The 27,450-nt window shown below is 36.2% G+C and overlaps 1 protein-coding gene across 3 annotated transcripts in view; it reads right to left on the bottom strand.

Moving 5' to 3' along the window:
- The window catches only part of FAM135B (family with sequence similarity 135 member B), a 561,064-nt gene that overhangs the window by 60,017 nt on the left and 473,597 nt on the right, over positions 1 to 27,450 (bottom strand). For all 3 annotated transcript variants that reach the window (XM_007488381.3, XM_016431905.2, XM_001370771.4), the window contains 2 exons: positions 18,349 to 18,502; positions 6,136 to 6,185 (listed from right to left, as the gene is read on the bottom strand). In XM_007488381.3, the coding sequence (XP_007488443.1) occupies positions 6,136 to 6,185; positions 18,349 to 18,502 (204 nt within the window). The remainder of the gene's footprint in view (positions 1 to 6,135; positions 6,186 to 18,348; positions 18,503 to 27,450) is intronic.

Raw genomic sequence — 27,450 nt, 5'->3', positions numbered from 1 at the left:
AGATCAACAACTCTCTATTGCAACTACTACCATTAGGGTATTGCCTGGGGCACTGAGGGATCAGGTGATGTGCCCAGCTTGTACAGCTTGCATATGTCACCAGTAGGATTTGAAACCAGGTCTTCCTGATTGATGCAGGCTTTCTATCAACCATAGCATGCTACCTGCCTTTCAGAACATAAATGAGTTACTTTGATTATCATTGCTCTTGTCTCTATTTATTGCTACTGAATAGCTTCATCTACATTACACATTTCCCCAATGAGATTTTTAACTATAAGCATATTATGATGAGGATGGTGGATGATGATGATGATACCTAGGATTTAGATCTAATATATCTTCTTGCCCCTTCCTCCCTTTGATTGGAGAAAATGAGGCTAGACATTGAGATTGTCAGCTCTTTGAGGGCAGGGACTATCTTTTGACTTTCTTTGTACTCTTAGTGATTAGCATAACAGGACAGAGTAGGTGCTTAATAAATGTTTATTGATGGTTTCACTTGGGATCCCAACAGTTTCTGGCTAGGAGGGGACAAAGAATAGAACTTCAAAAAATAATGACTGCTTGACTTAACAATTTCCCACTAGTAAGAACTTTTTAACAAGGGGGTAGGGGGTGCAAGGATTGTTTTCTGAAGTGCTGAATTCTCTATCACTGAAAGAATTTAAATCAAGACTGGGACTACCTGTTAGAGAAGATGGTGAAGTCATTCTTGCTTCAGCTGGAGGGTCAAATAGATGATGGTCAAGATCTATAACATCATTAAGATTCTGTGATATAAATGTGAAGGTACTTCTAAACCTTATTCAGTTGTCCTGAATATATCAAGGAATCCCATCCTTTGCCTAGTGAGTCTGCAATAATGTTTACCAATAGAAAATAGTGTCTTTTCTTCTGAGATGCATTTTTATTTTTCAATCTGCTGGCAACTTCACATTTTTTCCCTTAATAAGTTAACTTTGGCTGTGGGGAAAAGGACTTAAGACTCCAGGGAGGTATTTCAATAAACTCCCCATAAATTTTCCAAGAAAACCACTGTAGGCTTTTATGTGTTTCCAAAAACGACCTTAAATAACCATAAAGGATTTATTTTTTCTATTTTGGAAAGAGAAAAGAAACCTTGAGACTATTCCTTTATTTGGAGTTCAACATCAGCCACTAGGTGGTACTATCTCACCTACTAACTACACCGGACACTTTGGAAGGAATAGGAGTAGAAGCTTGTTCCTTCCACCTTTGCTACACAATAGTCTCCTCCATTAAAAGGTGGCATCTATAAAAAGTGGTTAATTCACTCCACCTCTACCCCCATCTTACCCTCCAACTCTTCTCCCCACTAAGGAATTCTGCCTGACATAGCTTTCTTCTTCCAACCACAAAAGATGCAGGCAAGCTCTACTAACTTTTTCTACTTCTTACTAAATAGGTCACCAACCCCAAATCATATGAACAACTCCTTACAGCCTGAGTTTTCTCTGTCCAAATAAAAGCCATGTTTAGTTTTTTCTTAAAAGAAAATCAATTGGGGCAGCTAGGTAGCACAGGCCTGGAGATGGAAGGGCCTTGATTCAAACATGGCCCCAGACATTTCCTAGCTGTGTGACCCTGGGAAAGTCACTTAATCTCCATTGCCTGACTCTAAATCTAATTCTCTTATCCCCATCCTAAGGGCCTTAAGCATACTACAAGAACATAGAACATGAGAGCTGGAATGGCCCTTATAAAATACAATGTTAACATTTAGAAAACAGAATGTTAGATTTGAAAAAAAAATATTTAAGCAGAGAACAAACATATCAAGTTGGAAGGGACTTTGAGCCCCATAAGGTCAAAAGATTAGATATTAAGAATGGAAAAGATCTTGAAACTTTAACTTGGAAAAAACACAGAACTACTAATGTTGTCAGAAAAAAAACAGGTCAGGGATAGGTCCAGTATTTTGGCCACTGCACAGAGCCTTGTGCCAAAATTTTTATCAGACCTCCACCCCAGGATTCTGGGCATAGAGATGATAGCTCTGAGGAACCATGAAAATTGGGGAACGTATATATCTCTTGGTAAACTGAGGATAGGAGAATAGTTGATTGGCTTTACAATGGCTACAAAGAAATGAAGAGTTCAAGACAGGATTATCAGGTAGAAGCTGATGCCTTACAATGGACACAAAAGGAAAAGATCCAGCCAAGGATTGGGCTACCTAAGAGAGGACTTTGATACAATAGAACCTTCTAGTACAAAAGGGTACTTAATATCTGGTTGAGTCTGCTAGCTCCAAGGAAAGTACTTTAAGGTTTATTGTTAATCTGAAACTCTGAATCTGGGATTTCCCTCTAGGATAAATTCTCATGTGACAAGGTCAAACTTGAGGTGTTCAAATCTCATGGCTGCTACAAACTTGGGGTTCTCACTATCTCAAGATTGGGGTTTCTAGATTCCAAGCTGACAAAACGTAAGTTGCTACAACACAATTTCAAAGGGATAAAGAATCTGTGAATGTAAGAGATACAACTAGGGATGCATTGGGTAGAAGGATACACTTTCCAAATCCTGCCTCAGACATTTATTAGCTATGTAGCCAGTTGCTTCTAGGCAAGATGTTTAGCCTCCCTCAGCCTCAGTTGAACTCCTTTTAAAACAGGCATAAGAATAGCACCTACCTCCCAGGGTAGTCATAAAGATTAAATGGGACATCATGGGTAAATTGTTTTTTAAATCTTTAAGCTCTGGGTAAATGCTAGGTATTATAGAAGTAATCTTAGAGATCATTCAATATAATTCCATCATTTGGCAGAGAATGAAACTGACCCACAGAGAGTATACTTTATAGGATTCTTAACTTCTCCTACAGTTTTTCACCCTTATAATTGACCTTCCTAGCTAAAACCCTCACCAATCCAAGTATAGAGCAGTAAGTATCATGGCATCTACCAGATAGGGATTGAATTAGAAGGCTAACTTTTGTTTCCTTTTAGTCCTCATTTGTTTATTTTTCTTTGTTGGACAAAGAAAGCCCTTTCATCTTCAAGTATCTGATTTCAGCATTGATGATGACACTGCTGGATGCAGCTGGAAATGCCCTGGGTTTGTGGGAGCCTTTACAGAATTATTCATTTGTCAGCCACTGCCTTTGGAAGCTTAGATGCATTGAATTGGAATGCTATTGTGTGTTTTAAATTGCTGAGGCTAAAAGCATTTCCAATTCCTAGAGATCAAAACATTGTAAGCAGCTTCTCTGAATGAAATTGAGTTGTTCCTGCTGGCCCAAATAATGTGGGTGTCAGGTAAGCTCCTTCTCTCTTATCTTAAAGTCAAGCTCAATACTTATAGTGGTGACACTTTGGACACCATGGGGACTCCAATGATTGGAACATGAAACATCAGTACTAAGGGTGAGTTAGGACAAAGAAATAGGAAATAAAAAAGAAAAGGACTCTTTCAAATTACATTTTAGCATGCTTATCAATGAGTCAAACTGTAATAATAATCATTATAATATATAAAGCTCTTTAAGATTTGTTAGGCACCTTACAATACTCTCATTTTATCCACACAACTCTATGAAATAGGTATTATGATTATTCTCACTTTACAAATGAGGAAACTGAAGCAGACAGATTAAGTAACTTGCCCAGGGTCACATGGCTAATAAATATCTGAGGGAGAATTTGATCTCAGGTCTTTCTTATTCCAAGTCCTGTATTTTAGTGTAATTTGGAAGCCAGAAGAGTCAATGAGATTTCAAGGTGCATTAAGAAAAGCATCATATCTATTGGATGAATAACACATTGTCAGATAATATTTGGCACACTGTTTATTTCTGGATTGTACATTTTAGGGAAGGTACTAGCTGGTTAGAGTATATCAGAAGAAGGCTACAAGAATGGTGGAGGGCTTAGAGATTATGTCAAATCATAACTTATTCAAGAATTAGTAGCATTTAGTCTGAAGAAGAAAAGCCTCAAGGGGACACATTATAACTGTGTTGAATTATTTGAAGTGTTTCCATTTTTTTAAACCCTCAACTTCCATCTTAGAATCAATACGGTGCATTGCTTCTAAAGCAGAAGAATGGTCTGGACTAGACAACGGGGATTAAGTGACTTGTCCAGGGTCACACAGCTAGGAAGTATCTGAGGCCAGATTTGAGCCTAGGACCTCCCATATCTAGGCATGGCTTTCAATCCACTGAGCCACCCAGCTGCCTAAAAAGGGTTGTCATTAAATTTTATTTTTCTTTATTTTATTCTGTAATGATTGAATTTAGCTATCTCCTTATTGTAACAATGAAGATACTTAGCTCTTCCATTATTGAGAAGATTGAATTGTAATCCACAATCTATTTTAGATTTTAATCTATAAAAAGGTGGTAACTTAGTATTTGAACTATACCCATTTTTAACTACAAAAAGGTGTTAACTAACTACAAAAGGTGAACTAACAAAAAAAATGATGTTAAGTAACCAAAAAAGGTAAAATCTAACCAAAGAAGGTATAAACCAAAGAGTAGGCAGTCCTGGAAAGGAGAGTCTTCTGTGACTGGTAGACGTGAAATTTAGGGGAGTTGACACAAGAAAAAAAGATCTTTAAAAGAGGACCAGAGGCCAGAAGAAATATATTCAATTTGAGATTCAAGTTGGATGAAGGATTCTTTGACTCAGAGTTGGACTGGAGGAACTGTACCCCTGGAGGAACTCATGCAAGAGACCTCAGACTGCTTTTCCTTTTTTACTCTTAGTGAGTGAAAGGCTGACTTTCACGCCTCCAGGAAAGGTCCATCTCTTGACACTTTCTTCCTCTGGCTGGGGCTTAGAATTTCTAACTGGTATCAGAAGAAGCAGCACTCTCTCTCTCTCTCTCTCTCTCTCTCTCTCTCTCTCTCTCTCTCTCTCTCTCTCTCTCTCTCTCTTCTCTCTTCCTTAATAATATCTTCCCTCTATTTTGAACAAACTACCATAAATTCCATTTACTTTAGCAATTCATTTTGGGTTTTAGAAATTAAATACTTGGCAACCACCTAATTAATATATTCCGAGATTCAGAGTCCAACTACAAATAAATTTAACAATTCCAGTAACAAATTTACACATCAGTTTTCCAAGTTTACATGATTCACGTTGTCTTCCTCAAGGGTTAATATTTATTACAGAAATTATACTTATTATGAGTAACATCAAAAAACAGATCCTTAATGCTTGATATGAACAAAAATTTTCCCTAAAGTTTAGAATTTCCAAAATTTGAATGGGCTGCATCAGAAGGAAATAGAGTTTCCCCCTCACTTGGTCTTTTCAAAATCAAATTAAGCCAACAAACATTTATACATTCATTAAGTATATATATATATGTATGTATGTCAGGCATTATACTAAACATTGAGGATAGGAGAAAAAAAGCTAATGAATATACATATGCACATATATACATTCATACTCATATTCATGGCTTTATATATTTTATATGTACAGTTATACATATTATACATTACATATATCATAGCAGTGTATTATACATAGTATATATATGTATATACATATATATACACACACACACATATCTTTTGCATGCATGCACACATATATACCCTTGGCTTCAAGGAATTTACCTTTTAATGAACTGATGCCCATTATGTAATAGAAGAAGTTCCTGTTCAGGCATAGGGTTGGACTATATGGCCTCTGAGTTAAAGTAATTCTAATCAAAAAGCTTTATGATCCAGAAATTTTCCTAAATCTTGACTGCATATGGGTAAATTATTAGCATATAGTTTCTTTATTACATGGAATTTAATTACATATTCATATATTTCTTTGTACTAAGATCCTGCTATTAAAAAACAAGGATATTTTCTTTGTACATCTCCTAGTGACTACCAGTGCATCTTACTCAGAAAAAATAAGGAACTTTACAACTGGTTTTCAACTAAACAGAGTGGATTGTCTGAATGAATGTGGCAGCATTAATACTCTGTTCAAAGCCAAATGTGAAATTTTTTGGTCTTTTTCACCTTAGCCTCCTGTTTGAATTTTTTTCTTTTTGGATCTCAGTATTGGACAAATGACCATGATTTGACTTCCCAATACTTGATTGTCATCCAACACTGGGAAAATATAATGCATCCAATACAGTATTTACCTGTAGCTCTGAACAAAGGAGAGATAATGTTTCTTCAACAGCAAGTTTCTCTATGGGAAGGAAAAACAAAGGCAGAAAATGAAACTGAGGTCAAAGATGAATCAAAAAGTTATTAATTAAACTGAAGAGGCTAAATTACACTCTTTCATATGTCCATCAAAATATTTCCATTCAATTCTCAGTTTCCAAACATTATTGCCTTAGAATTATGAAATCTTAGAGCTGTGAGAAACCTAAAGAAATCATTGAGACCCAAAACCTCATTTTCTCATACAGAAAACTAAGACCCAGAGAAGTAACCTGATGCGCACTAAAAGTGTGTTACTGATTCCTGGCCCATGTATTTACTATCATGCTAGGCTGTCCCTGTTAGTTACTTTAAAACTATAATCATCAGAACACTAAAATGGTATAATGGATAGAAAACAGACCTTGGATACAGAAAAAAAGTGGTTAGTTCAAATCTAGTCTCTGTTCCATGCTGCCTTGGATACTAGAAAAGTCAATCAATCTCATTTCCTCCAAACTAAACATAAACCTATAAAAGTTAAATATGAGCTTATAAGTGGCAGAGCAGATACTCACTGGTAATGGTAGAGGTAAGTTCCTTACAGGGAAAACTGGTGTCTGAGGTCTTTTTATTGTACGTTGTTCAGTCACTTCTCTTTACAACCTTATTTGGGATTTTCTTGGCAAAGATACTGGAGTAGTTTGTCATGTCTTACTCCAGCTCATTCCATAAATGAGGAAACTGAGGCAAACAGGGTTACATGACTTATTCAGGGTCACAGATACAAAGGGTCTGAGCTAGATTTGAATTCAAGATAAATTTCTGAATCCAGGCCTGGCATTCAACCCACTGCCTCACTTAGCTACCCCCTCTGAAGCTTCAGGAGATGGATTCAGGAAATCTGACAGTTCTTTACATCACTTCCTGTGTCTCACACGTACCAATGGTAGCTTAAACTTGACTCAGGATGGCCCAGGGGGTCTGTCCGTTGTTTCTTATTTGTCACTTGCTAGCACATGTTGGTCATAGGCCATCCTCTTCGACACTTAATCCTTAAGTAGGGGTGTATACATTCCTGGTTGCTAGAATTTCTAAAGATTAAGCAGGGTGGAGTAAAACTAAAGTTCACAGTTCCCTGGTGTCTCCTCACAAAAAATATTGATGACAAACAGCACAGACAACCAAAGAGCATATCACCCTGTGGTCACCAGTTTTAGCCTTTCTGGTAACTAGGAATATGAGAGTGGGTCAAAAATCTTGTTATTTTAATATTTGCATGAGAAAATACCTAGAGGAGAGTTTTTAAGGATGGATTTTATTCTAGCCATCTAAATAATCAACAAGTAACAATAATTCTTGTGTACCATGAATGTGAAATAAATATTCATTGAATGCCTATGTGCTAGGCACTGTACTAGTACCTGGAACCAAAAGACAAGAATGAGAAAGTTCCTTTACTTAATGGACATATATTCTTTTGACTGAAAACATGTATACATAAAAATAAACACAAAATACATGGAAAGTTGACATGAAGTAATTTGTGAGGCAGGGATGGTAGTTTTGATCCAAGACTGATTTCCTATAGAAGTTCAAACCGGAGCTGAGCATTCAAGGAAGCCAACTATTCCTTGGGACTGAGAAGACAGTGCTTTCAATGTATGTGGATAAAGAAATGAGTGTCAATATAGAAGATATTATAGTACTTAGGTTTAGATGTGACTGAACTAGCATTATAGGTGTGAAAATGAAGAGATGGAGATGAATGTGAGACATATTATGGAGGTACAAATAATACAAAATGAAGGATGATGAAGAGAGAAAAGCTAAGAATTATTGTGAGGTTACAAACTTGGGTCACAGGAAAAATAATGATGTTCTCATCAGAAATTTGAGGCAGTTTGGTTATGCAGCTGATAAAGAGTGCTGAGGTTGGAATCAAGAACTGAATTCTTCCTATCTGTGTGACCCTAGGCAAGTCACTTAATCTCCATTGCCTAGCCCTTACCACTCTTCTGCCTTTGAACCAGTACATGGTATTGATTCTAAGATGAAAGGTAAGGTTTTGTTTTGTTTTTTTAACTGGGCATTTTTTAATTAGAATATTCTTCCATGGTTACATGATTCATGATTTCATTCCCCCCTCTACCTCCCCATTCCCAGAGGTGACAAGCAGTTCCACTGGGTTATATACATATCATTGTTCAAAACCTATTTCTATGTTATTCATATCTGCAGTAGAGTGATCTTTTAACATCAAAACCCCAAACATATCCCTATCTTACTATGTGATCAATCACATATTTTTTCTAATGCATTTCAACTCCCACAGTTCTTTCTCTGGATGTGGATAGCATTCTTTCTCATAAGTTCCTCTAGATTGACCTGGGTCATTGCATTGCTGCCAGTAGAGAAGTCCATTACATTCAATTGTGCCACAGGGTATCAATGTTCTCCTGGTTCTGCTCCTTTTGCTCTGCATCATTTCATAGAGATCTTTCCAGTTCATATAGAAATTTTCCAGTTCATCGTTTCTTTCAGCACAATAATATTCCATCACCATTAAATACCACAATTTGTTCAACCATTCCCTAATCGAAGGACATCCCCTCATTTTCAAATTTTCTGCCACCACAAAGAGAGAGGCTATAAACATTTTTGAAAACATATTTTCCCTGTTATCTCTTTGGGGTACAAACCCAGCAGAGATATGACTGGATCAAAGGGTAGGCAATCGTTTAAAGCCCTTTATACATAGTTCCAAATTGACCTCCAGAATGGTTGGACCAATTCACAACTCTACCAGTAGTGTATTAGTGTCCCAATTTTGACACATTCCCTCCAACATTTATCACTTTTCTTTGCTGCAATATTGGCCAGTCTGATAAGTGTAAGGTGGTACCTCAGAGTTGTTTTAATTTGAATTTCTCTACTCAGGAGGGAATTAGAGCACTTTTTTGTGTGCTTATTCTTTTGATTTTATCATGTGAAAACTGCCTATTCATGTCCCTTGACCATTTATCAATTGGAGAATGGCTTAATTTTTTTGTAAATTTCACTTAGTTCCTCATATATTTGGTTAAGTAAACCCTTATCAGAGAGTTTTATTATAAAAATGTTCTCCCTTTTGGTTGCTTTCCTTCTAAATTTGGTCATTGGTTTTGTCTAAACAAAGCCTTTTAATTTTGATGTAATCAAAGTAATTTATTTTATATTTTGTAATGTACTCTATCTCTTCCTTGGTCGTAAATTCCTTCCTTTCCCACAGATCTGACAGGTATACTATTCTAAGTTCACTTAATTTATTTAGAGTTTTCTTCTTTATATTTAAGTCATAGACCCATTTTGAATTTATCTTGGTGTAGGGTGTGAAATATTGATCTAAACCTAATCTCTCTAATACTGTTTTCCAATTTTCTCAGCAGTTTTTGTCAAATAGTGGGTTTTTGTCCCAAAAGCTAGATCTTTGGGTTTATCATAAACTATAACTTACCCCTAGTCTATTCCATTGATCCACCCTTCTGTCTCTTAGCCAGTACCATATTGTTTTGATGACCACTGTTTTATAGTACAGTTTAAGATCTAGTACTGCTAGGTTCCCCATCCTTCACATTTTTTTTATTATTTCCCTTGATATTCTTGATTTTTTTTCTTCCAGATGAAGCTTGTTATAATTTTTTTCTAATTCTATAAAAAGTCTTTTGGTAGTTTAATATTTATGGCACTTAATAAGTAGATTAATTTGTGTAAGATTGTCATTTTTGTTATGTTAGTTCATCCTAACCAAGAGTAATTAATGTTTTTCCAGTTATTTAAATCTAGTTTTAATTCTATGAAAACTGTTTTGTAGTTGTGTTCATATAATTCTTGTGTTTGTATTGGGAGGTAAATTCTTAAATATTTTATATTGTCTAGAGTGATTTTAAATGGAGTTCCTTTTTCTAATTCCTGCTGCTGAATTTTGTTGGAAATATATAGAAATTCTGATGATTTGTGTGGGTTTAACTTGTATCCTACAACTTTGCTATAGATATTATTTCCACTAGTCTTTTAGTTGATTTTCTAGGATTCTTTAAGTATACCATCATATCATCTGCAAAGAGTGATAGTTTTGTTTCCTCAATGCCTACTTCAATCCCTTCAATTTCTTTTTCTTCTCTAATTGCTACCACTTACCTTTTGGGGCTTCTCTTTTGTCTTGAGTTTAGACATCAATTTTTTTGTTTAGGTCAGGTTTATTCCTTAGGAATGCTTGAAAATCTTATATCTTATTGAATGTCCATTTTCTTCCCTGAAAGAATATATTCAGTTTTGCTGGATAGGCAACTCTGTGTTATAAACACAAATCTTTTGCTTTTCTTAATATCATATTCTATGCCTTTCAATCATTTAGCATAGAGGCTGCTCAGTCCTCTGTGATCTTGATTGTAGCAACATGGTATTTGAATGGTTTCTTTCTTGCTGCTTAAAGTATTTTTTCCTTGGCTTGGTGGCTCTTGAATTTAGCAATTTATATTCCTGGAAGTTATAAATTAAGGATTTCTTCCTGGAGGTGGTCTATGAATTCTTTTTATTTCAATTTTATTTTTTGTTTGAGGATCTCTAGGCAATTGTCTTTGATAATTTCTTGTAATATGATATCCAAGGTTTTGTTCTTGACCATGATTTTAGATGGTCTAATAATTCTCAAATTGTCTCTCCTAGATGATCTAGGTTACTAATTTTTTCAAAAAGATATTTCATATTTCCTCTATTTTTTCATTCCTTTAATTCTGCTTTATTGTTTTTTTTGATTTCTCATGAAATTATTAGTTTCTAGATGGTCAGGTCTGATTTTTAAAGCCTGATTTTCCTCTTTCAGTTTTTGGTTCTCCTTTTTCAATTGACCCATTTCTTTTTGCATTACTTTCCTTTCTCTTTGCATCACTTTCATTTCTCCTTGCATCACTTTCAATTCTTTTTTCTACTTTTTCTCTGCCTCTCTTAATTGGTTTTTGAAGTCTTTTTTGAGTTCTTCCAGAATTTGTGTTAAATCCATATTTTTCTTTTGGACTGTGGTTGTGTTTCCTTTGCTTTCACTGTCCCTTTCTGTGTCTATAGCTTGCTCTTTGTCTTTATAAAAATTCTTTAGAGTTAAGTGATTTTTTTGTTGTTTGCTCATTTCCCCTATCTAATTATAGGTATGCTTATAGGGATGATGTGATGGTCTGAGGGCTGAGAGCTCTGAGAGCCCCCTCCCCCTGCTGATTCAATTGGTTCTTATGGTGCTGATAGCTTAAAGACTTGCCTCAGGCTTAGGTATAAACTTTTGATCTCACTCTGATCTTGATCATGTCAGGGACTGAACAAATTCTAGCCTCAAGTTTAGTCTCAAGTGTTTGGTCTCACTGTGTACTTGATCTAATCAGGTACATCCTTGATTGTCCTGTCTTGGAGCTCCACCCTGAGCTTTAGTCAAAAATATCATTACTTAGTACTTAGTACTATCATCCATGTAAATTAAGTCCTTGTACCAAGCCCAGACTAGAATTCACTCTATAGGTTTGAAATTTCAAGGGGTATGAGTTGCCTTTTATCTCTATTTGCTAAGGCAGGATTCTCAGGATCTTGATGTTGGCTTGAGCATAGGTTCCTGAACCATGGACAGCAGATGTGGGTTGGGGGTGTTCCACTTGTTCTTGGCTTCCTCTTCCTTCCTTGCTATAGCTTCTTGCTGGATCTGTTCTCCTCTCACTCCATTTCCCCAGATATTTGTTGCCTATCTTTTGGATTTTTCTTTTCTTGAAAGGTGTTTCACACTGTCTCTTTGTTGGTTCTTTCACTCCTGTATTCATTTTATGGAAATATTTTAGTTTTGGTTGGGGAGGATTTTCATGGTGGCACAGAGCTACCATCTTGGCTCCACCCTTGGGAGAAATCTTTTATAATTTTTTAAAGAACTGAGTTCAAATTCAGCCTCAGACACATAGTAGCTGTGTAACACTGTACAAGTCACTCAATCCTCTTTATCTCAGTTTCTTCATCTGTAAATGATCTGAAGAAGGAAATGGCAAACTGCTCCTTTATCTTTGCCAGAAAAACACAAAATGAAGTTCCTAAGCATCAGATGGTGTGGAATTAACATAAATATATAATGTATTACCAGTTATATGCTTATTAAAAAAGAAAGCTAAGTTATGTGAAGGGGGAGACTGCATACCTTATTGAAGCCCTGACTGACTGAATGGGTTTGCAGAAGCCCCTGACCCAGGGACTGGTTTGGCATGATTACCTGCCTGGATATCATAACACATAATTCTGACTGCCTAATCAGAAAGCTTAGTAAATATATCATCATTGGCCAATTGGCCATTTAAGAGCTGGAACACTTTTTTGTTTGCTTGTTTGTTTTGTTTGGTTTATTTGTTTGTTTCATTTGTTTTGTTTTGTTTTTTTGCTTGGGTACTTCCTGATAAGGCAAGCTCACTCTTTCTGGCCTTAATTTATCTGGGCCAACCATGTGCCAAGGTCAGTTGCAAATCTGGGACCTGAAGAAGCAATGTGGCTGAGAGACTAAGATAGGTAGAAAGATCTGATCATTTTTTTTCTCTTTTAAAAATAAATAATTACAAATTTAATGTCTCCAAGATTAAATTTTAATTATAACAGGCAGAATAGAACATGACTGAACCAAAACCACTGAAATAGGAAAATTAGGAAGAGGGGATGATTTAGAGAAGATAAAAATGAATTATACTTTGGTTTCTAAAGGTTCAATGGATATCAAGTTTTAGGTATCCATTAAGAAGTTAGTAATATAAGATTTGAGTTCAAGAGAGAGCCTGGGACAGGATAAATAGACTTGAGAGTTGTCTGCATAAAGATGAACCATTGGATGTCTGTGAGACAGAGTTTTGGAAAAAAATAAAAAGGTCAAGGTCAGGGCTCTGGGTTACAACCACAGAAAAATGGATATTAATCTATCAAAGGAGGTGGAGAATAGAGGCAAGATAAGAAATATTAGAGAAACAGAAGAGAACAGTCACACACACACACACACACACACACACACCACACACACACACACACACACACACACACACACACACACAAATCCCAAATGGAAAAAACTATGTGAGAGGAAGGCATGAATGTTATCAGGCAAGTCTTAATCAAGTTTGGTAATTGAGAGATTGTTGAGATCTTCTTTTCCTGCATTTTAATTCAATCATAAAACTGTAGAAATGTTGTCTTTGATAGAAAATCATGTGCAAAAGCCTGCTGGGTTCTTTAGGGAAGCTAAGTGGTATACTGCATAGAGCAGCACTAGTGAAACTTTTAGAGATTACATGCCCAAACTGTACCTTCAAGCCATCTGTGAGCCCTGAATTACCCCAGACAATGGAGGGAGGAAGTGCTTCCATTTGGCTACTGGGCAGAGGGGGAGAGCATGTCCCCAGGCATCGTGGAAAGAGGGAATGGAGCAGTCCCCTCTGGTTCACCAGGGCATGCATGCCATGTCTTCACCAATATGAGCATAAAGTATTGGAGTTGAAAATCAGGAAGATTCATCTTCATGAGTTCAAATCTAGCCTCAGATACTGAATAACTCTGTGACCCTGGGGAAGTCATTTACCCCTGTTTGCTTCAGTTTCCTCATCTCTAATATGAGCTGAAGAAGGAAATGACAAGCCATTCCAGTATCTTTGCACCCCCCCAAAAAAAAAAACCACAACCTAATGATGATGTGAATTGGACACAACTAAAAAGAATGAACTGTAGTCTGGTCCTTTGTTGAGTTTTTATTAATGAAAATTTTGAAATAATGCAGAGCATTATCATAGATATTTAATAAAAAAAAAGAAAAGATGCATGCCTTAGAAGTTAATAATGTAGTCTTGATCACCATGCTCTCAATTCCAAAGGAGAGGCAGCAGGGCATATTTGATAGAGATTTAGTCTCAGAATCATGAAGTTCTGGTTTTAAGTTTCACCTCTCATACATATTATATTGTCTCAAAAAAAAAACACTGGGAAGTAGATGTTATTATTATTACTTTTAAATTCATGTTTTTATTTTTAAAATTTTTTATTTAATTAACAATGTCACATTTTTCCATGGTTACATGATTTATGTTCTTTCCTTCCCTTCCTCCCTTCCCCCTCCCAGAGTTGATGAGCAATTCCAATGGGTTTTACATGTGTCATTGATGAAAACCTATTTCCATATTATTAATATTTGCAATAGATTGATCATTTATAGTCAACATCCCCAATCATATCCCCATTGAACCATGTGATCAAGCAGTTGTTTTTCTTCTGCATTTTTAGTCCCACAGTTTTTTCTGTGGATGTGAACAGAATTCTTTCTCATAACTTCCTCTGGCTTTTACTGGATCATTGCATTACGGATAGTAGAGAAGTAGGCTGTACCACAATGTATCACTCTGTGTACACTGTTCTCCTGGTTCTGTTCCTTTCACTCTGCATCAATTTCTGGAGGTTGTTCCAGTTCACATGGAATTCCTCCAGTTCATTATTCCTTTCAGCACAATAATATTCCATCATCATCAGATACTACAATTTGTTCAGCCATTCCCCTCATTTTCCAATTTTTTTGCCACTACAAAGAGCATGGCTATAAATGGTGTTGATATTTATGAGGGGGAAGAGGAAGAAGAGGAGAGCTATAATAACCATGACAAAGAGACATGACAACAATAATGATGACAATTATTAGTTGATAAATTGTCAGTTTGGTTAAGCTTGGCAAGGGCCATTTCAGCATCCATAAATAGTATAACAGAAGACTAATGTTAAGATATAAATATTATAGTTCTTTTAACATTGATGATGAAAAATTATTTTTATAGAAACTATCTACTCCATTTTCCTCTCATTTTCTTTTAATAAATGTTCAATAAATGTGTGTCAATTGGGTTTCACATCATCTTTTCTTTAACCTTGTTTTCATATCAATATGTCTGTGAGGTTCTAGGTGGCGAAACTTTACATAACCTTTGTCTAAACTGTTCCATAATGGTTTATAAATATGATTGTATTCTGAATCTATATTACCTTTGTTGTCAACACTAGCACTACAATGTATGAATACCAAGCATCTCCTGAAATGGTATTTCCTATTGCCTTTAGACATATGAAAAAACCAACTCCTATAATTCAAGTTTGGTTCTCTAATCATCTTTTCCCTTGGTTACCACTTCCTTTTGTCATTTGATTTCATTTTTTATGAACATGACAATATTGGTGTTAGACTTTCTAAAACATTTTTATTCATTGGTTATTTAATGGGTAAATGAAGGAGTGAATGACAAACCACCTATAAGGTGTTTACTCTGTGCTGAACACTGTGGACACAAAGTCAAAAGTAAAATGATTCCAATTCTCAATCAAGGTTCATTTCAACAAGAGGAGACAGAGGCTGTGTCTATGGTACAGTGAGTACTGACTATGGTAAATTGTTTTGGTCAGGGGGATGAATCTAATTGTTATTATTGTTGTTGTTATATCACCCAGTTATGTCTGACTCTTTGTGACCCCATGGACCCTACATAACATACCAATGCTTTACATGGAATTTTCTTATTACAAATACTGGAGGGATTTGACATTTCCTTCTCTAGTAGATTAAGGTAAACAGAGTTAAGTGACTTGCCCACAATCCAATGCCTAGTACTTGATCATTATTTGAATTCAGGTCTTCCTGACTCAAAGAGGCAGAGGCGGGCTCTTTCTTGAGAAACACCTAGTTTCCTTAAGTATGTGGTAGGGTAAGCTCTTGACCCACCCCTTCAACTAGCAATAATGATGCTGATTGGATTACACTAGTCAGAGCAAAATGGGGGAAACAAAGCAAGGGGAAGGACAGATGGAGATGTACTGGCAAATATCTATATAGTTTTGAGGAATTCATAGCTTGGTGACTTTGTAACACCTCTGTCTAGAAAATGTAAGTCTGAGTTAGGAATAAAATGGCAATAGCTTTAGAGGTCTAGAGAAGACTGTAAGGTGCTTAATCATTTGGAGGTGAGAGGTTTTCTTCCTTCTTCCAAGCATGGTCTCTGGGTCTGAAGGTCCAGTAAGAAGAGAAAAGCAGTAACAGAAGCAGGGTGGTTTTATAGGATAGAGATTTTAGTCAATCTGCCAAAAATCTATGTTATTCTTAGCACTACTTTTTGCCATCTTTTCCAGGACTATTCCACCATGACTACATACAGAAGTGAAAGGGAGCTACCCAAGACTGAGCAAGATATTTAAGACATTTCTTTTTTCCAATGAATGACAATGGCCAAAGGCTCCATCACATATCCTATATGGTCCTACTAATTTATTAGTGTCTTTTCCAAGAAACAGAATCACAGAATGTTACCAAAAGTAGAGGTTTTATTGACAATTATTACAATGACCTTATTTTACTAATTTGTCTAGGTAAATGGCAGAGAGTTTTGGCCTAAATTCAGGGCTTCTGACTCAAAATATATTGTTCTTTTCCCTAGATTGCTCTGTTTTCCCACTGGAAGGTCAGAGGTGCTTTGTTAGGAGGTTGTCCAACTTGGAATGGATCTATTTGTCCAATGAAAGTCACAAAACTCAATGTTGCAAAGGGAAGTGAGTAGAACCAGGGGATCATACAGGAAGGGGGAAACAGAAAGATTATCATGTTATAGTGGGACGCATGTTGGAGTTAAAGGATCTGGTTTTGCTTCTCACTACATCCATTTTTTCAGGAACAAAATGAATTATTTAGACAAAGAATTGTGAGGTCCCTTTGAACTATATGCCTATGAACCTATGATTCTATACATTCATTGATAGAGGGAATCTAGTAACGTCATGTATGCTTAAAGAACTGAAGTAATAGTTTCTACCATCTCTCTCACTGGAAATTAAATCCAAAGAGATGATAGATGTAAAGTGCTATATAATCATAAATACTCTTAGAGGCTATTTATTCTTATTGATGTTATAATTCCTATTCATAGATTCTAATGGATGGGGACTTGCTATCTACTATGGCAGTCCATAACTTTGAGGTAGTTCACATTGTTACAGACTTTAATTTTTCTCCCTTATATCGAACATGAATTTTTCTTTTTTGCAAAATCCATCAATTGCCCTTGGTTATGCCCTCTTTGGCTGAACCTCATAGAAATAGTCTTATCCTTTTTTTACATGATAAATATTCAAATGTTGGAAACCAGCTATCATGTTCCCTTTGAGGAGTCTCTTTTCTAGGCTAAATATTTCAGTTACTTCAGCTGATGTTCACATGGCCTAAACTCAAGTCTTTTTCTCATTCTGGTAGCCCCATTTTGAGTTCTCCTTAGTTTTTTAATATCCTCCCATAAGGTGTGTGATTGAGAACTGAACACAATAAGGCTGAGGGCAGCTGGGTGGCATAATGGAAGGAAAACCAGACCTGGAGTTGGGAATTCCTAGGTTCAAATTTGGTCTTGGACACTTTCTAGCTGGGTGTTCCTGGGTAAGTAACTTAACTCCTACGGCCTAGCCCTTACTACCACTCTTCTGCTTTGGAAGCAATGCTTAGTATCAATTCTAAAAGAGAAGGTAATGGTTTAAAAAAATAATGGCAATTAATAATAATAATGTGGGGTTTAAAGAGGGCATTGTGGACTTGTAACTTGGTAGGAATATGCTAGATAAAAACTGAGCTAATTTGTGAACCAAATTCTCTTTCCCCTCTCCAGAGACTGAGCTGAAAGGGTAGAATTATGCTTCTGTGGTGTTAGGAAAATGTTTGTTATTTCTATACCTTTGAAGTAAGTCTTGAATTGTAAAAGAAGCTAATCTGGAAATTGGTTAAATGCTCTTTGGGTGCTTAGATCCCCAAAAGCACAAGGAAAAACATGATTGCTTAGACACCTAAAAGTAGAAGTAACACAATCTGTAGTAGCTTGAGGCAATGGCAGAAATGGGAAACATTTCCTGATCCAGCAAATACTGTAATTGTAAAACAACTGACCTTGGGCAATCAGCTACAAATATAAAGATAATGGAAATATGGATAAATATCAAATATACATCCAGATACAAATATTCCCTTTTTCTTTGCCTGTAATCAATTTTTCCTTTCTGCAATATTATAAAATATAACCTTATAATCAACTATTAGATCTATGAGCCAACCAAAAATGCCCCAAACTACAGTGGTAGTTGAGAAATGGAAATACAAATTTGCTTACCTAGCTTCTTCCGTGGAAAATCTGGGATGTCCTTCATAAGGATGAGGAAGTAAATATGTAGTTCTTTATATGTATTCAAGAGAAGGTGACATAGATCCCGGTGCCATTTGTATGCATGTTGCATACAGTTCTCAGAGGGTGTATAAAAGCTTCCCTGTGGAAGAGAGAGGGGGCAACTTCATTAGTCCCAATGACTTCCTCTATAAACTTTCTCTGATAACTTCATTTGGATCAACAACAAACTTTTCTCAAGTTTCTGCTAAATTGACCTGAGGAGTGGAGAATAAGCAGATACAAAATTAAATGAGATAGATTTCCTGCCTTCAAGGAATATTATGGTCGTCATAATCGTCATCATCATCATCATCATCATCATCATCATATCACCAGCACAAAAAAAAAAATTAGCATCCCTGTAATGCAAAGGGTTTTTCAGTGTGCTCTGTAAATATTTTCTCATTCTTTCTTTACAACAACCCTAGAAGGTAGGAGCTGTCATAATCCTCATCTTATAGATGAAGAATCTGAAGCAGACAGTGTTTAATTGACTTGGCCAGGGTCACTTAGCTTTTAAGTATCTGAGGCCAAGTTTAACTCAGATCTTACTGATTCCAGGAAGCTATATACACAGTGGCACCAAGAGCTGCTTCTGATCTTGGAAGGAAGCTTAGGTTGACAGATATGCCAATACACAATATATTAAGTATATAGGGAAAGTACAAAATGTTCTATGAGTTCTAAGAAGAAAAAAAATTCTTTTGGGGGGATTAAAAAAGGCTTCATGAAGGAGAAGGTGTTTAATTATGGTCTTGAAAGATGAATGGCTTTTCATCTAGAAATGGAATGACATTTCAGGTGTAGAAGAAAGCAACTGAAAAGATGAAGAGATGGCTAAATTTAGGTGGTGTTTAAGAGAGGTCTACTTTGAAGGGGAGTAGTGTGAGAGTTAGTCAGTATATAGAGAAGGACATAATGAATAGGGCCTTGAATGACAGAAAAAATTATTAGAACTTTATTCTCTTTGCAGTTGCAGTCATTAAGAATTCATAAACATTGGGAAATGACTGTATATGCATATTTTTTTAAAAGTCTTTCCATCTATTAAAGCCTGGGGGGTGATGGGCAAGGACTGACTTTCTGCCTTCCAAAAATAATGTTCATGAGGCACTGTGTAATAATTGCTATAGCCTATTTTCTGTTTCCCCCCTTTCTCCCATTTTTGTTCAATAACTGAATCCTATTATGAAAAAATGCATCTTTCCTTGTTAAAAAATATATATGAGAATGACACAAACAGATCACTGCATAAAATCAATTACTCTGAAGACATGTGTAAAACTAACTGGATGTTAGAGCAATAATTAGAATATTATAGTTCAGGAATATAATATAAAGGTATGTATATATACATATATATACATATATATACACACATATACATATATAGAAATATATAGATATATATCAGGGTATTCACTAGAATGAACTTAAAAGAGAAGTTGCTTATTATCTGAATGACTAGCCCAATCCTGAAAAAGATGATGAAATTATTTGGTTGGTTTTTCTTCCCTTTTCCTGGCTTCCACTATCTTTCTGTTCATCACATCAGAATAAACAAGGTTAAACCAAATTCTGTCCCCTCTTTGCAGAAAAATAAACAGAAGCAACATGTCAGGTTTCTCATAATCAATAGGGATAAACAAAAACTAAAATGGACAGCTTATTAGCAATCTGCTTTTATTGGGCCATTGTCAATTCTATTTTTCTCAAGAGCCATTTGATGGGTCTCTATATTTCTTTATCCTGGCCCCTGATGCCAGTGGATAATTCCATTTCCATTTCACCTTCAGCTCACCCTGAAGATGCTTAGGGATATAACTGAGAGGATGGAGAATCTATGAAACCTGCTATTGAGTTTGACTTTTAATATCAGCCTTTCATTCTGTGTGGCCTTCCAAGAAAGTTTAAAGCAGTAGGTAATCAAATACATTTTTGGGGAAGGAGAAAAGAAAAACCAACTAGAAGGAGAGAAAGGAAAACGTGGAAATAGATATTTTAAGGGCTAACTTCTCCTTCCCTAACAATAATATACTGATATCATCTTCACCATCATCATTATCATTATTATTATTAATTACTGATATGTGATTTCATTGGTATATGGAACTCTCAAGTGAAAAACTCCTAGAAATACAAGTTGGCACAATGCATGAATAGAGGGATTCATACATAAATGAAAGACATGGGTGAAAGCTTATGTAGGTCAAACTAATGAAATGGTTCTGATACCACATATACAAGTTGTTTGCCAAAGTGCTTTCCAGCAGCAAGCTTCTGTGCTTGATAGTCTAGGATTTTGTATTCTAAAGTCTCTTCCAGTTCTTACTTTCTAGTGTTCTTTATTCTTTGCTCTAAAGTTCCTTTCAGCTCAAAGAAACCCATGAATGTCAAATTAGAATTTCATGAGATTGATAGAACTAATTCATTGACTCTTTTTTGCACAATGGCACAGAATTTTAACATCTATTAAACCATTAAAATAATAAAAAAGAGAAGTCAAGAGGAGAAAAGGGGATGTTAGAGTCTATAAACACCAGCTGGCTAAAATGAAATTAATGTATTAAGTCAAATTTTACAATGCATGTGAGCATAACAACTATAGGCTATAATTATGTGAAATCCTTCTATAAAATTATGAAACCAATTTTAGTCCAAGTAAGAATCAAATATTCTAATCAGGACCTAAAGAATCAATCTAAAAGATCAGATCAGGATCTAAATTTTATTTCATTCCATACTTTTCGAGTTCTTTCTATGTGTATGGAACAGGATTGGAAGGGACCTCAGGAGTTATCTCCTAGACTACTTGGATGAAGCACAAATTCACAGTAAGAGATTGTCTTGCTACTTCTTAAATCCTGTGATAAGGAATTTATTAACTTCTAGTTGACCAGCCATAAGAAAGATCGAAATTTATTTTAAAATAGAAAGTAAAGCTATATGTTATAGTTATACCTGGGTTCTGCATAGCATACCGCATGTGAGTGCAAGTATGTGACTCTTTGTATGTAAATTCACATATATACATACAGGATCACGTGATTATAGGATTTAGATTATGAAATCTAGAATTGAGAAATCATCTCAATGAATGATTTCAGTTGTCATGTGAGGATACGGAATCTAGATAGATTGCATAATTTATCTGAAGTAGCTCATAAAGATTGTAACAGAATTGGAATTCAAACCTGAATCTTTAGAATGAATCAATGTTTTTTTGTATTGTCATCCTGAGTTTGGCTAGAGGTGGATCAACAGTGTGGTAGAGCAGAAAGAATACTGGATTCAGAAGAGACCTAGATTTGGGAGTAGTGGAAAAGTAGAGAAAACACTTTTATTAAGCACCTATGTGTGCCATCTACTGTGCTGCACACTCTACAACTATTATCTCATTTGATATACACAATAGCCCTGGGAAGTAGGTGCTATTATTATTATCCCCATATTATAGTTGAGGAAACTGAGACAGAGGGGAGGAAAAAAGTGAGGTGATAAGCATTTATATGATACCTACTAGGTACAATGATCAGTTCCTTACAATTTTGTCTCATTTTATCCTCACAAATCCCTGAGAAGTAGATGATATCATTATTTTACAAATGAGGAAACTGAGGCAGACAAAAGTTTAGTGACTTGTCTAGAGTCACACAGCCTTTAAATACCTGACAATTGACATATCCTAGAGTAAGTGTGAAAAATCTGTACTTCCTTTGTGTTACTAAACACTGAACACTCTCAGCTAGTCTTGGGAGGATGTTGTACACAGAAACAGCAATAATGAACCACAATAGGCTGTAAATGATTTAACTGTCTTCAGTAATGCAAGGATTCAGGATAATTCAGGGACTCATGACAAAAAAGGCTATCCACCACCAGAGAAGGAATTAATGGGGTCTAAACACACATTGAAGCACACCATTTTTCACTTCATCTCCTTCATGAATTTTTCTCTAGTATAAAGAGTATGTATCTTCTTTCACAACATTACACCCATGGAAATATGTTTTACATGATAGCACACGTACAGTCTATATCAAATTACCTGCTGTCTTGAGGAGAGGGGAAGAAAGAGAAAGAGGGCAGCCAAATGGAAGATTATTATTAAAATTGTATCTACATGTAAAAACATTATTCCACTTGACACATCAAAATGGAAAGGAAAAAAGTCATTATCATGCTAGAAATATATATGTATATATACATGGATGCATAAATATATAACATCTACACATAGGAAGAGTGTGTGTACATTTCACACATGAACATATTCAATCATTTGCATCTGTGTGCATGTGTAAACAATGCATACACATGTGGTCATGCATATATATATGTATGTATGTATGTGATACTATGAAGTCATCTTATCTCTTTAAAACTATGTTTTCCCATCTATTTTTTAGAAAAACTCTTACCTTCAATCTTAAAATTAATATTATGAATTGGTTCCAAGGCAGAAGAGGTGTAAGAGATAGGCATTGGGGGTTATGTGACTTGCCCATGGTCACAGAGCTAAGAAGTGTCTGAGACAACATTTGAACACAGAATCCCCTGTCTCTAGACCTGGCTCTCAATCCACTAAGTCACTTAGCACTTAGCACTCGCTCTCTCTCTGTCTCTGTCTCTCTGTCTCTCTCTGTCTGTCTCTCTGTCTCTATATGTATCTATCCCTTTATCTTCTCTCTTAGAATTGATGCTGAGTATTAGTTCCAAGGCAGAAGAATGGTAAAAACTAGACAGTGTACAGAATACTGCATTTGGAATGTATGAATAGTGGTCCTGCCACTTATTGACTCTGGAACCTTGAGCAAATGACAGCCTTTCTTTCCATTTCTGTTATCCTCATCTGTGAAATAATTATATTCTTCCTTCTCTTCTTTTCCTCCTCCTCCTCCTCCTCCTCCACTATGACCTCCTTCTTCTCCTCCTCCTTACTATCAGCATGATAATAATAACAATTAGCATTTATTTAGCTTTAATATATGTGCAAAGCACTTTGCAGATAGCATATCAGGCCACTAATTGTGATGTTCTTGGAGGAGAAAAATCAGTGCAGCTCCAGATACTCTTTCTTACTCGATACATGGCTCTGAGCAAGTCAAGCAACTTCTGTGATAGTTCCTATTTCAGTTGCACAATATTGATAAATGTCTTTCACAACAATCTAGCACAAAGGTAGCACAAGAATTATTGTCCTCCTTTTACATATCAGCAAACTAAGTCTTTGGGAGGTTTAATGACTCGTCCAGTTTGTCTCATTTTCCTCATCTTTAAATCCAGAAGAAGGCACACAGTGGATAGAAGTTACAAAGTGAGACTTCCTAATAATCAAGAGTTATCTGTCATGAAATGAGCTATCTTATTAGATTAGTGAACTGTCCATGCTGGGAAATCTTTTGGTGAAGACCAGACAGTCATTTGTCAAGGATGCTGAATATAAATAGTGACTTATATACGGGATGGGAAGGCTAAAAGTAGTAATTTGAAGGAGAAAATATTCAAGAAAAATGGAACAATAAAACTTATGGCTTTAGATATCTCCACCCAAATGTTTGAATAATGAGCAATAAATGAGGAAAAGCATAGTTCTTAACATATGAAGGTAATTTTAACCTCAAAAGTAGACATGGTGGTGACTCATGATAAAAATCTGGTCTTGTATAAGTATACTTTTTTTGAGGAAGAAACTATAAGAAAAAAAATTGTGCCAAAGAAACATATTTCAAGATAACAAACTGTTAATGGCATCCATGAAGCAGATAGGAAAACATAAGAGTGAGGATTAATAAAAGGATAATAGAGATAATATTTTAGTGAGAGTATAATATACAGTACTAATTTAAGAAGGTAATACATGGCAAATTCCAGAAACAGATCACAAAAATGACATGGAAATGGATTATAGTAGGTAGGGATACTAATTATTTGGATATCTCCAGAATTTTTTTTTTTTGGATTATTCATTTGTTCGCTTCAACAAAAAGACTTTTTTTTTCTTTCTTTCTTTCTTTTTTAGTGAAGGGAATGGAATATAGTATATACTAGAGGAACAGTTTGTCTGGATGATAAAGAGATTAAAGGAGACAAATGTGTAGTACTACTCTCTCCTGAATTCAAATCTGGCCTCAGACACTTAGTAGTACTGTGACTGGGCAAACCATTTAACTCTGTTTTCCTCATATGTAAAATGATCTAGAGAAGAAAATGACATACTATTCCAGTACCTTTGCCAAAAAACAAATAAGATTATGAACAATTGAACATGGCTGAAAATTGTTGAAAATGTGTAATAAAGATGGAAAGGTAAGTTGAGACCAGGTTGTGATGGGTTTCAAATGCCAAAGTGACAACTATGTCAATGTTCCAAAGCTGCTGACAATGGTCCAAAAAAAGTCCTATAAAGCCAAATTGAATACAGGATGATTTGGCAATAAACTATGTCTATTTTGCAGAATGATCAGATTACGTTGGAAAAAATTCATTACCAGAATGTTGCCCATTTGTCATATAAACATTGGCCATAACAACTGTTGAGAGCCACTTGTCAATGCAAAGAAATTGTAATCTATATTGTTGAAGAGATCTCATGCCAATGTAGTCATGGATTTTTGAATCGTATACTATCAAGTTTTAGGTCATTTATATTCAGTGTTTATACATATGGATGTGTATGTAGATAGTTCCTACCAGAGAGATCTTATATTAAGGGTATTTCTTATATTCAAAAGGAGCCTATATTCAGCTGAACAGAGTATACTTCAGTATAATATAATGTATAGAATGCTGGATTTGGCATCAAAGCATTTGATTTTGGATCATAGATCTGTCCATTACTAGCTCTTTGATGTTAGGCCAACTATTTTACCTATCTTGCTAACTATTTCTTTCTTTCTAAAATGAGGAGACTAGATGACCTTGAAAGTCTCTTCCATCTCTAAATCCAATATTCTATATCATTGAGTATTTATTCAATATAATACTGAATTGGGCTAATTATTCTCATTTGAGAATAAGCCAGTATTTACACTAAAACAATGCTAATGTGGTTTGGGGCTGAGTTTTATGGAAAGGAAACAAGACTGACAGTTCGTGGGGGAAGGGGCAACTGGGAGTGGCAGTTGGGTCTGGTGACTAGCACTTCCTTCCTGCTGAGTTGGGTCTTGCTTCTTGGTGTTGGAGGAGAAAGGAGCTTGTTCAGCCCAGTCTGGAGTGGCATGCTCTTCTTGGTTCAGCCAGAAGACACAGGCTTCTGAAGGTTAGACCTGTTCTTGTTTGCTTTCTATCTACTGCTAAGATTCTAAATTAGGTAAAGCAGGACTGATATTGAGTAGACGGGAGTGGGAGAATCCCTCCGCCAGCCTCTGGGGCCTGGCCTCAACTCTGAAGCTGAGGAAAAACTCCAATCCCAACTGGTTATTAAACTTTATATTATTTGAATTTGCAGTCAAATAAGTGGACTATCTTTTCTGGTCATAGAGGGAGCTGAACTTCAGTTCAGTCATTCCAGGACAAACAGTCCTTATTGGACCCCTGCTGTTTCCTCTCAGCAGGGGGCATCTCTCCCTCCCTTGCCTCACCAAGCAATATCCCCACTCTCCCCTCAACTCCTCCACACCCCATACAAACCTCCCATTATCCCCATTTTTCCAATCCTCCCATTTCCTTTCCCAATAAATATTACAATTTCCATTTGCACTCAAAGTATACAGCCCTTGATGGATTGCCAATCAGCCAGCCACACTCTCTAGCCTGGTCACCTGGGTCATCAACTGGCATATATCAGCCAAATGACTTCCTAGAGTTAAGGGTGAGTGGCCTATGAACATGGAAAAGACTGCAATCAAATCCACAGCCTGAGTACTGTAAATGGAATAAACTAGCCAGGTTGGCTAACAAGACCTCAGCCTGCTATTTGCTACATCTGCTATTGCTCTATAAACCATAGACTTTCAAAGGTATCACAGTCATTGAGAAATTTATTCACTAATGAAAGCATTATCTGATTGTGACCTTCTTTCAGTAAGCCAGTCCCTTTGAGATGAGCCTGGGACTGTGGCTAGCACACAAGAATTCATTGAAAATGAAGCCATCCAGAAACAAAGCAATCTGTTGATTTCCCAGTAGATTTTAAAGGTTCTGTGTAGGTCATGGAATCATAGAATGTCAGAGTTGAAAGGGACCGAACAAAGCAAGTTTTGTGTCTTTCATAAAATGTAAAGTGCCAGAACAAGTGCCCCATGAGAATCTCACAATCACAAAATGTCTAAAGTAGAAAAGTACTCCAAGATATTCTTGCCCAAAACACTTCATTTTGCAGTTGAGAAAATTCAGGCCAAAAGTTAAGTCATTTGATGAAGGTCATATAGTTACTAAATGACTAGAGCCAGAACTAGAACCTAGGTCTTCTGACTCCAAGTCCTGGGTTCTTCCCCTATCACACTTTGTGGTAGAGACATGAAGAGAGAGATTTTTAGGACAAGCCAAGATGCAAGAAACAAGGCTGGGGAACTGTCTGTCAATCAAGAAGAAGGTTCTAACCAGAATGTTCCCAGGAGGAGAGGCAGTTGAGCCTGACTGAAGGGGAAGAAGCTGAGAACTGATCCCTGTTAGCTTTTATCCATGGGTGAAGGACCTTTGTGGGGCTGGTTTGGCTTTGGGTTCTCTGACCAAGGGAGAAATCTCTGTTCTCTCTCTGAGATTTGACTGACCAAGAGTTGGAGGAAAGCCAGGCTGAAGGAGAGATTTTTCTTGGTGGCTAGCTAAGGGGGAAGAAGCCCTGAACTGATTTTGTTAGCTTTTGTCCCAAGCTGAAGGACCCTTGGGGGGGGGGGGTTCTGGAGTTAAGCTGAGAGACACTGGTGGCTTTGTGAAGAGAAAGAAGATTTTAAACAGTTGTCCTCCATCCATCTCTTTAACTGTCCCCCTATCACAGTTTGTTACTGGACTGATTCCCCAAACCCTCAAATTCTCCTTAGAGATTAGGGAAGCCCTCATCTCTCTTTTCTCAGTTTCCCATCCTGTTGTTTTCCAATAAATCCCTTA

The sequence above is a fragment of the Monodelphis domestica genome, chromosome 3 (genome assembly GCF_027887165.1).
Source record: "Monodelphis domestica isolate mMonDom1 chromosome 3, mMonDom1.pri, whole genome shotgun sequence".
In the NCBI taxonomy this organism is placed as follows: Eukaryota; Metazoa; Chordata; class Mammalia; order Didelphimorphia; family Didelphidae; genus Monodelphis; species Monodelphis domestica.
Note: the sequence above shows the minus strand (reverse complement) of the source record. Positions and strands in the feature narration are given on the sequence as shown.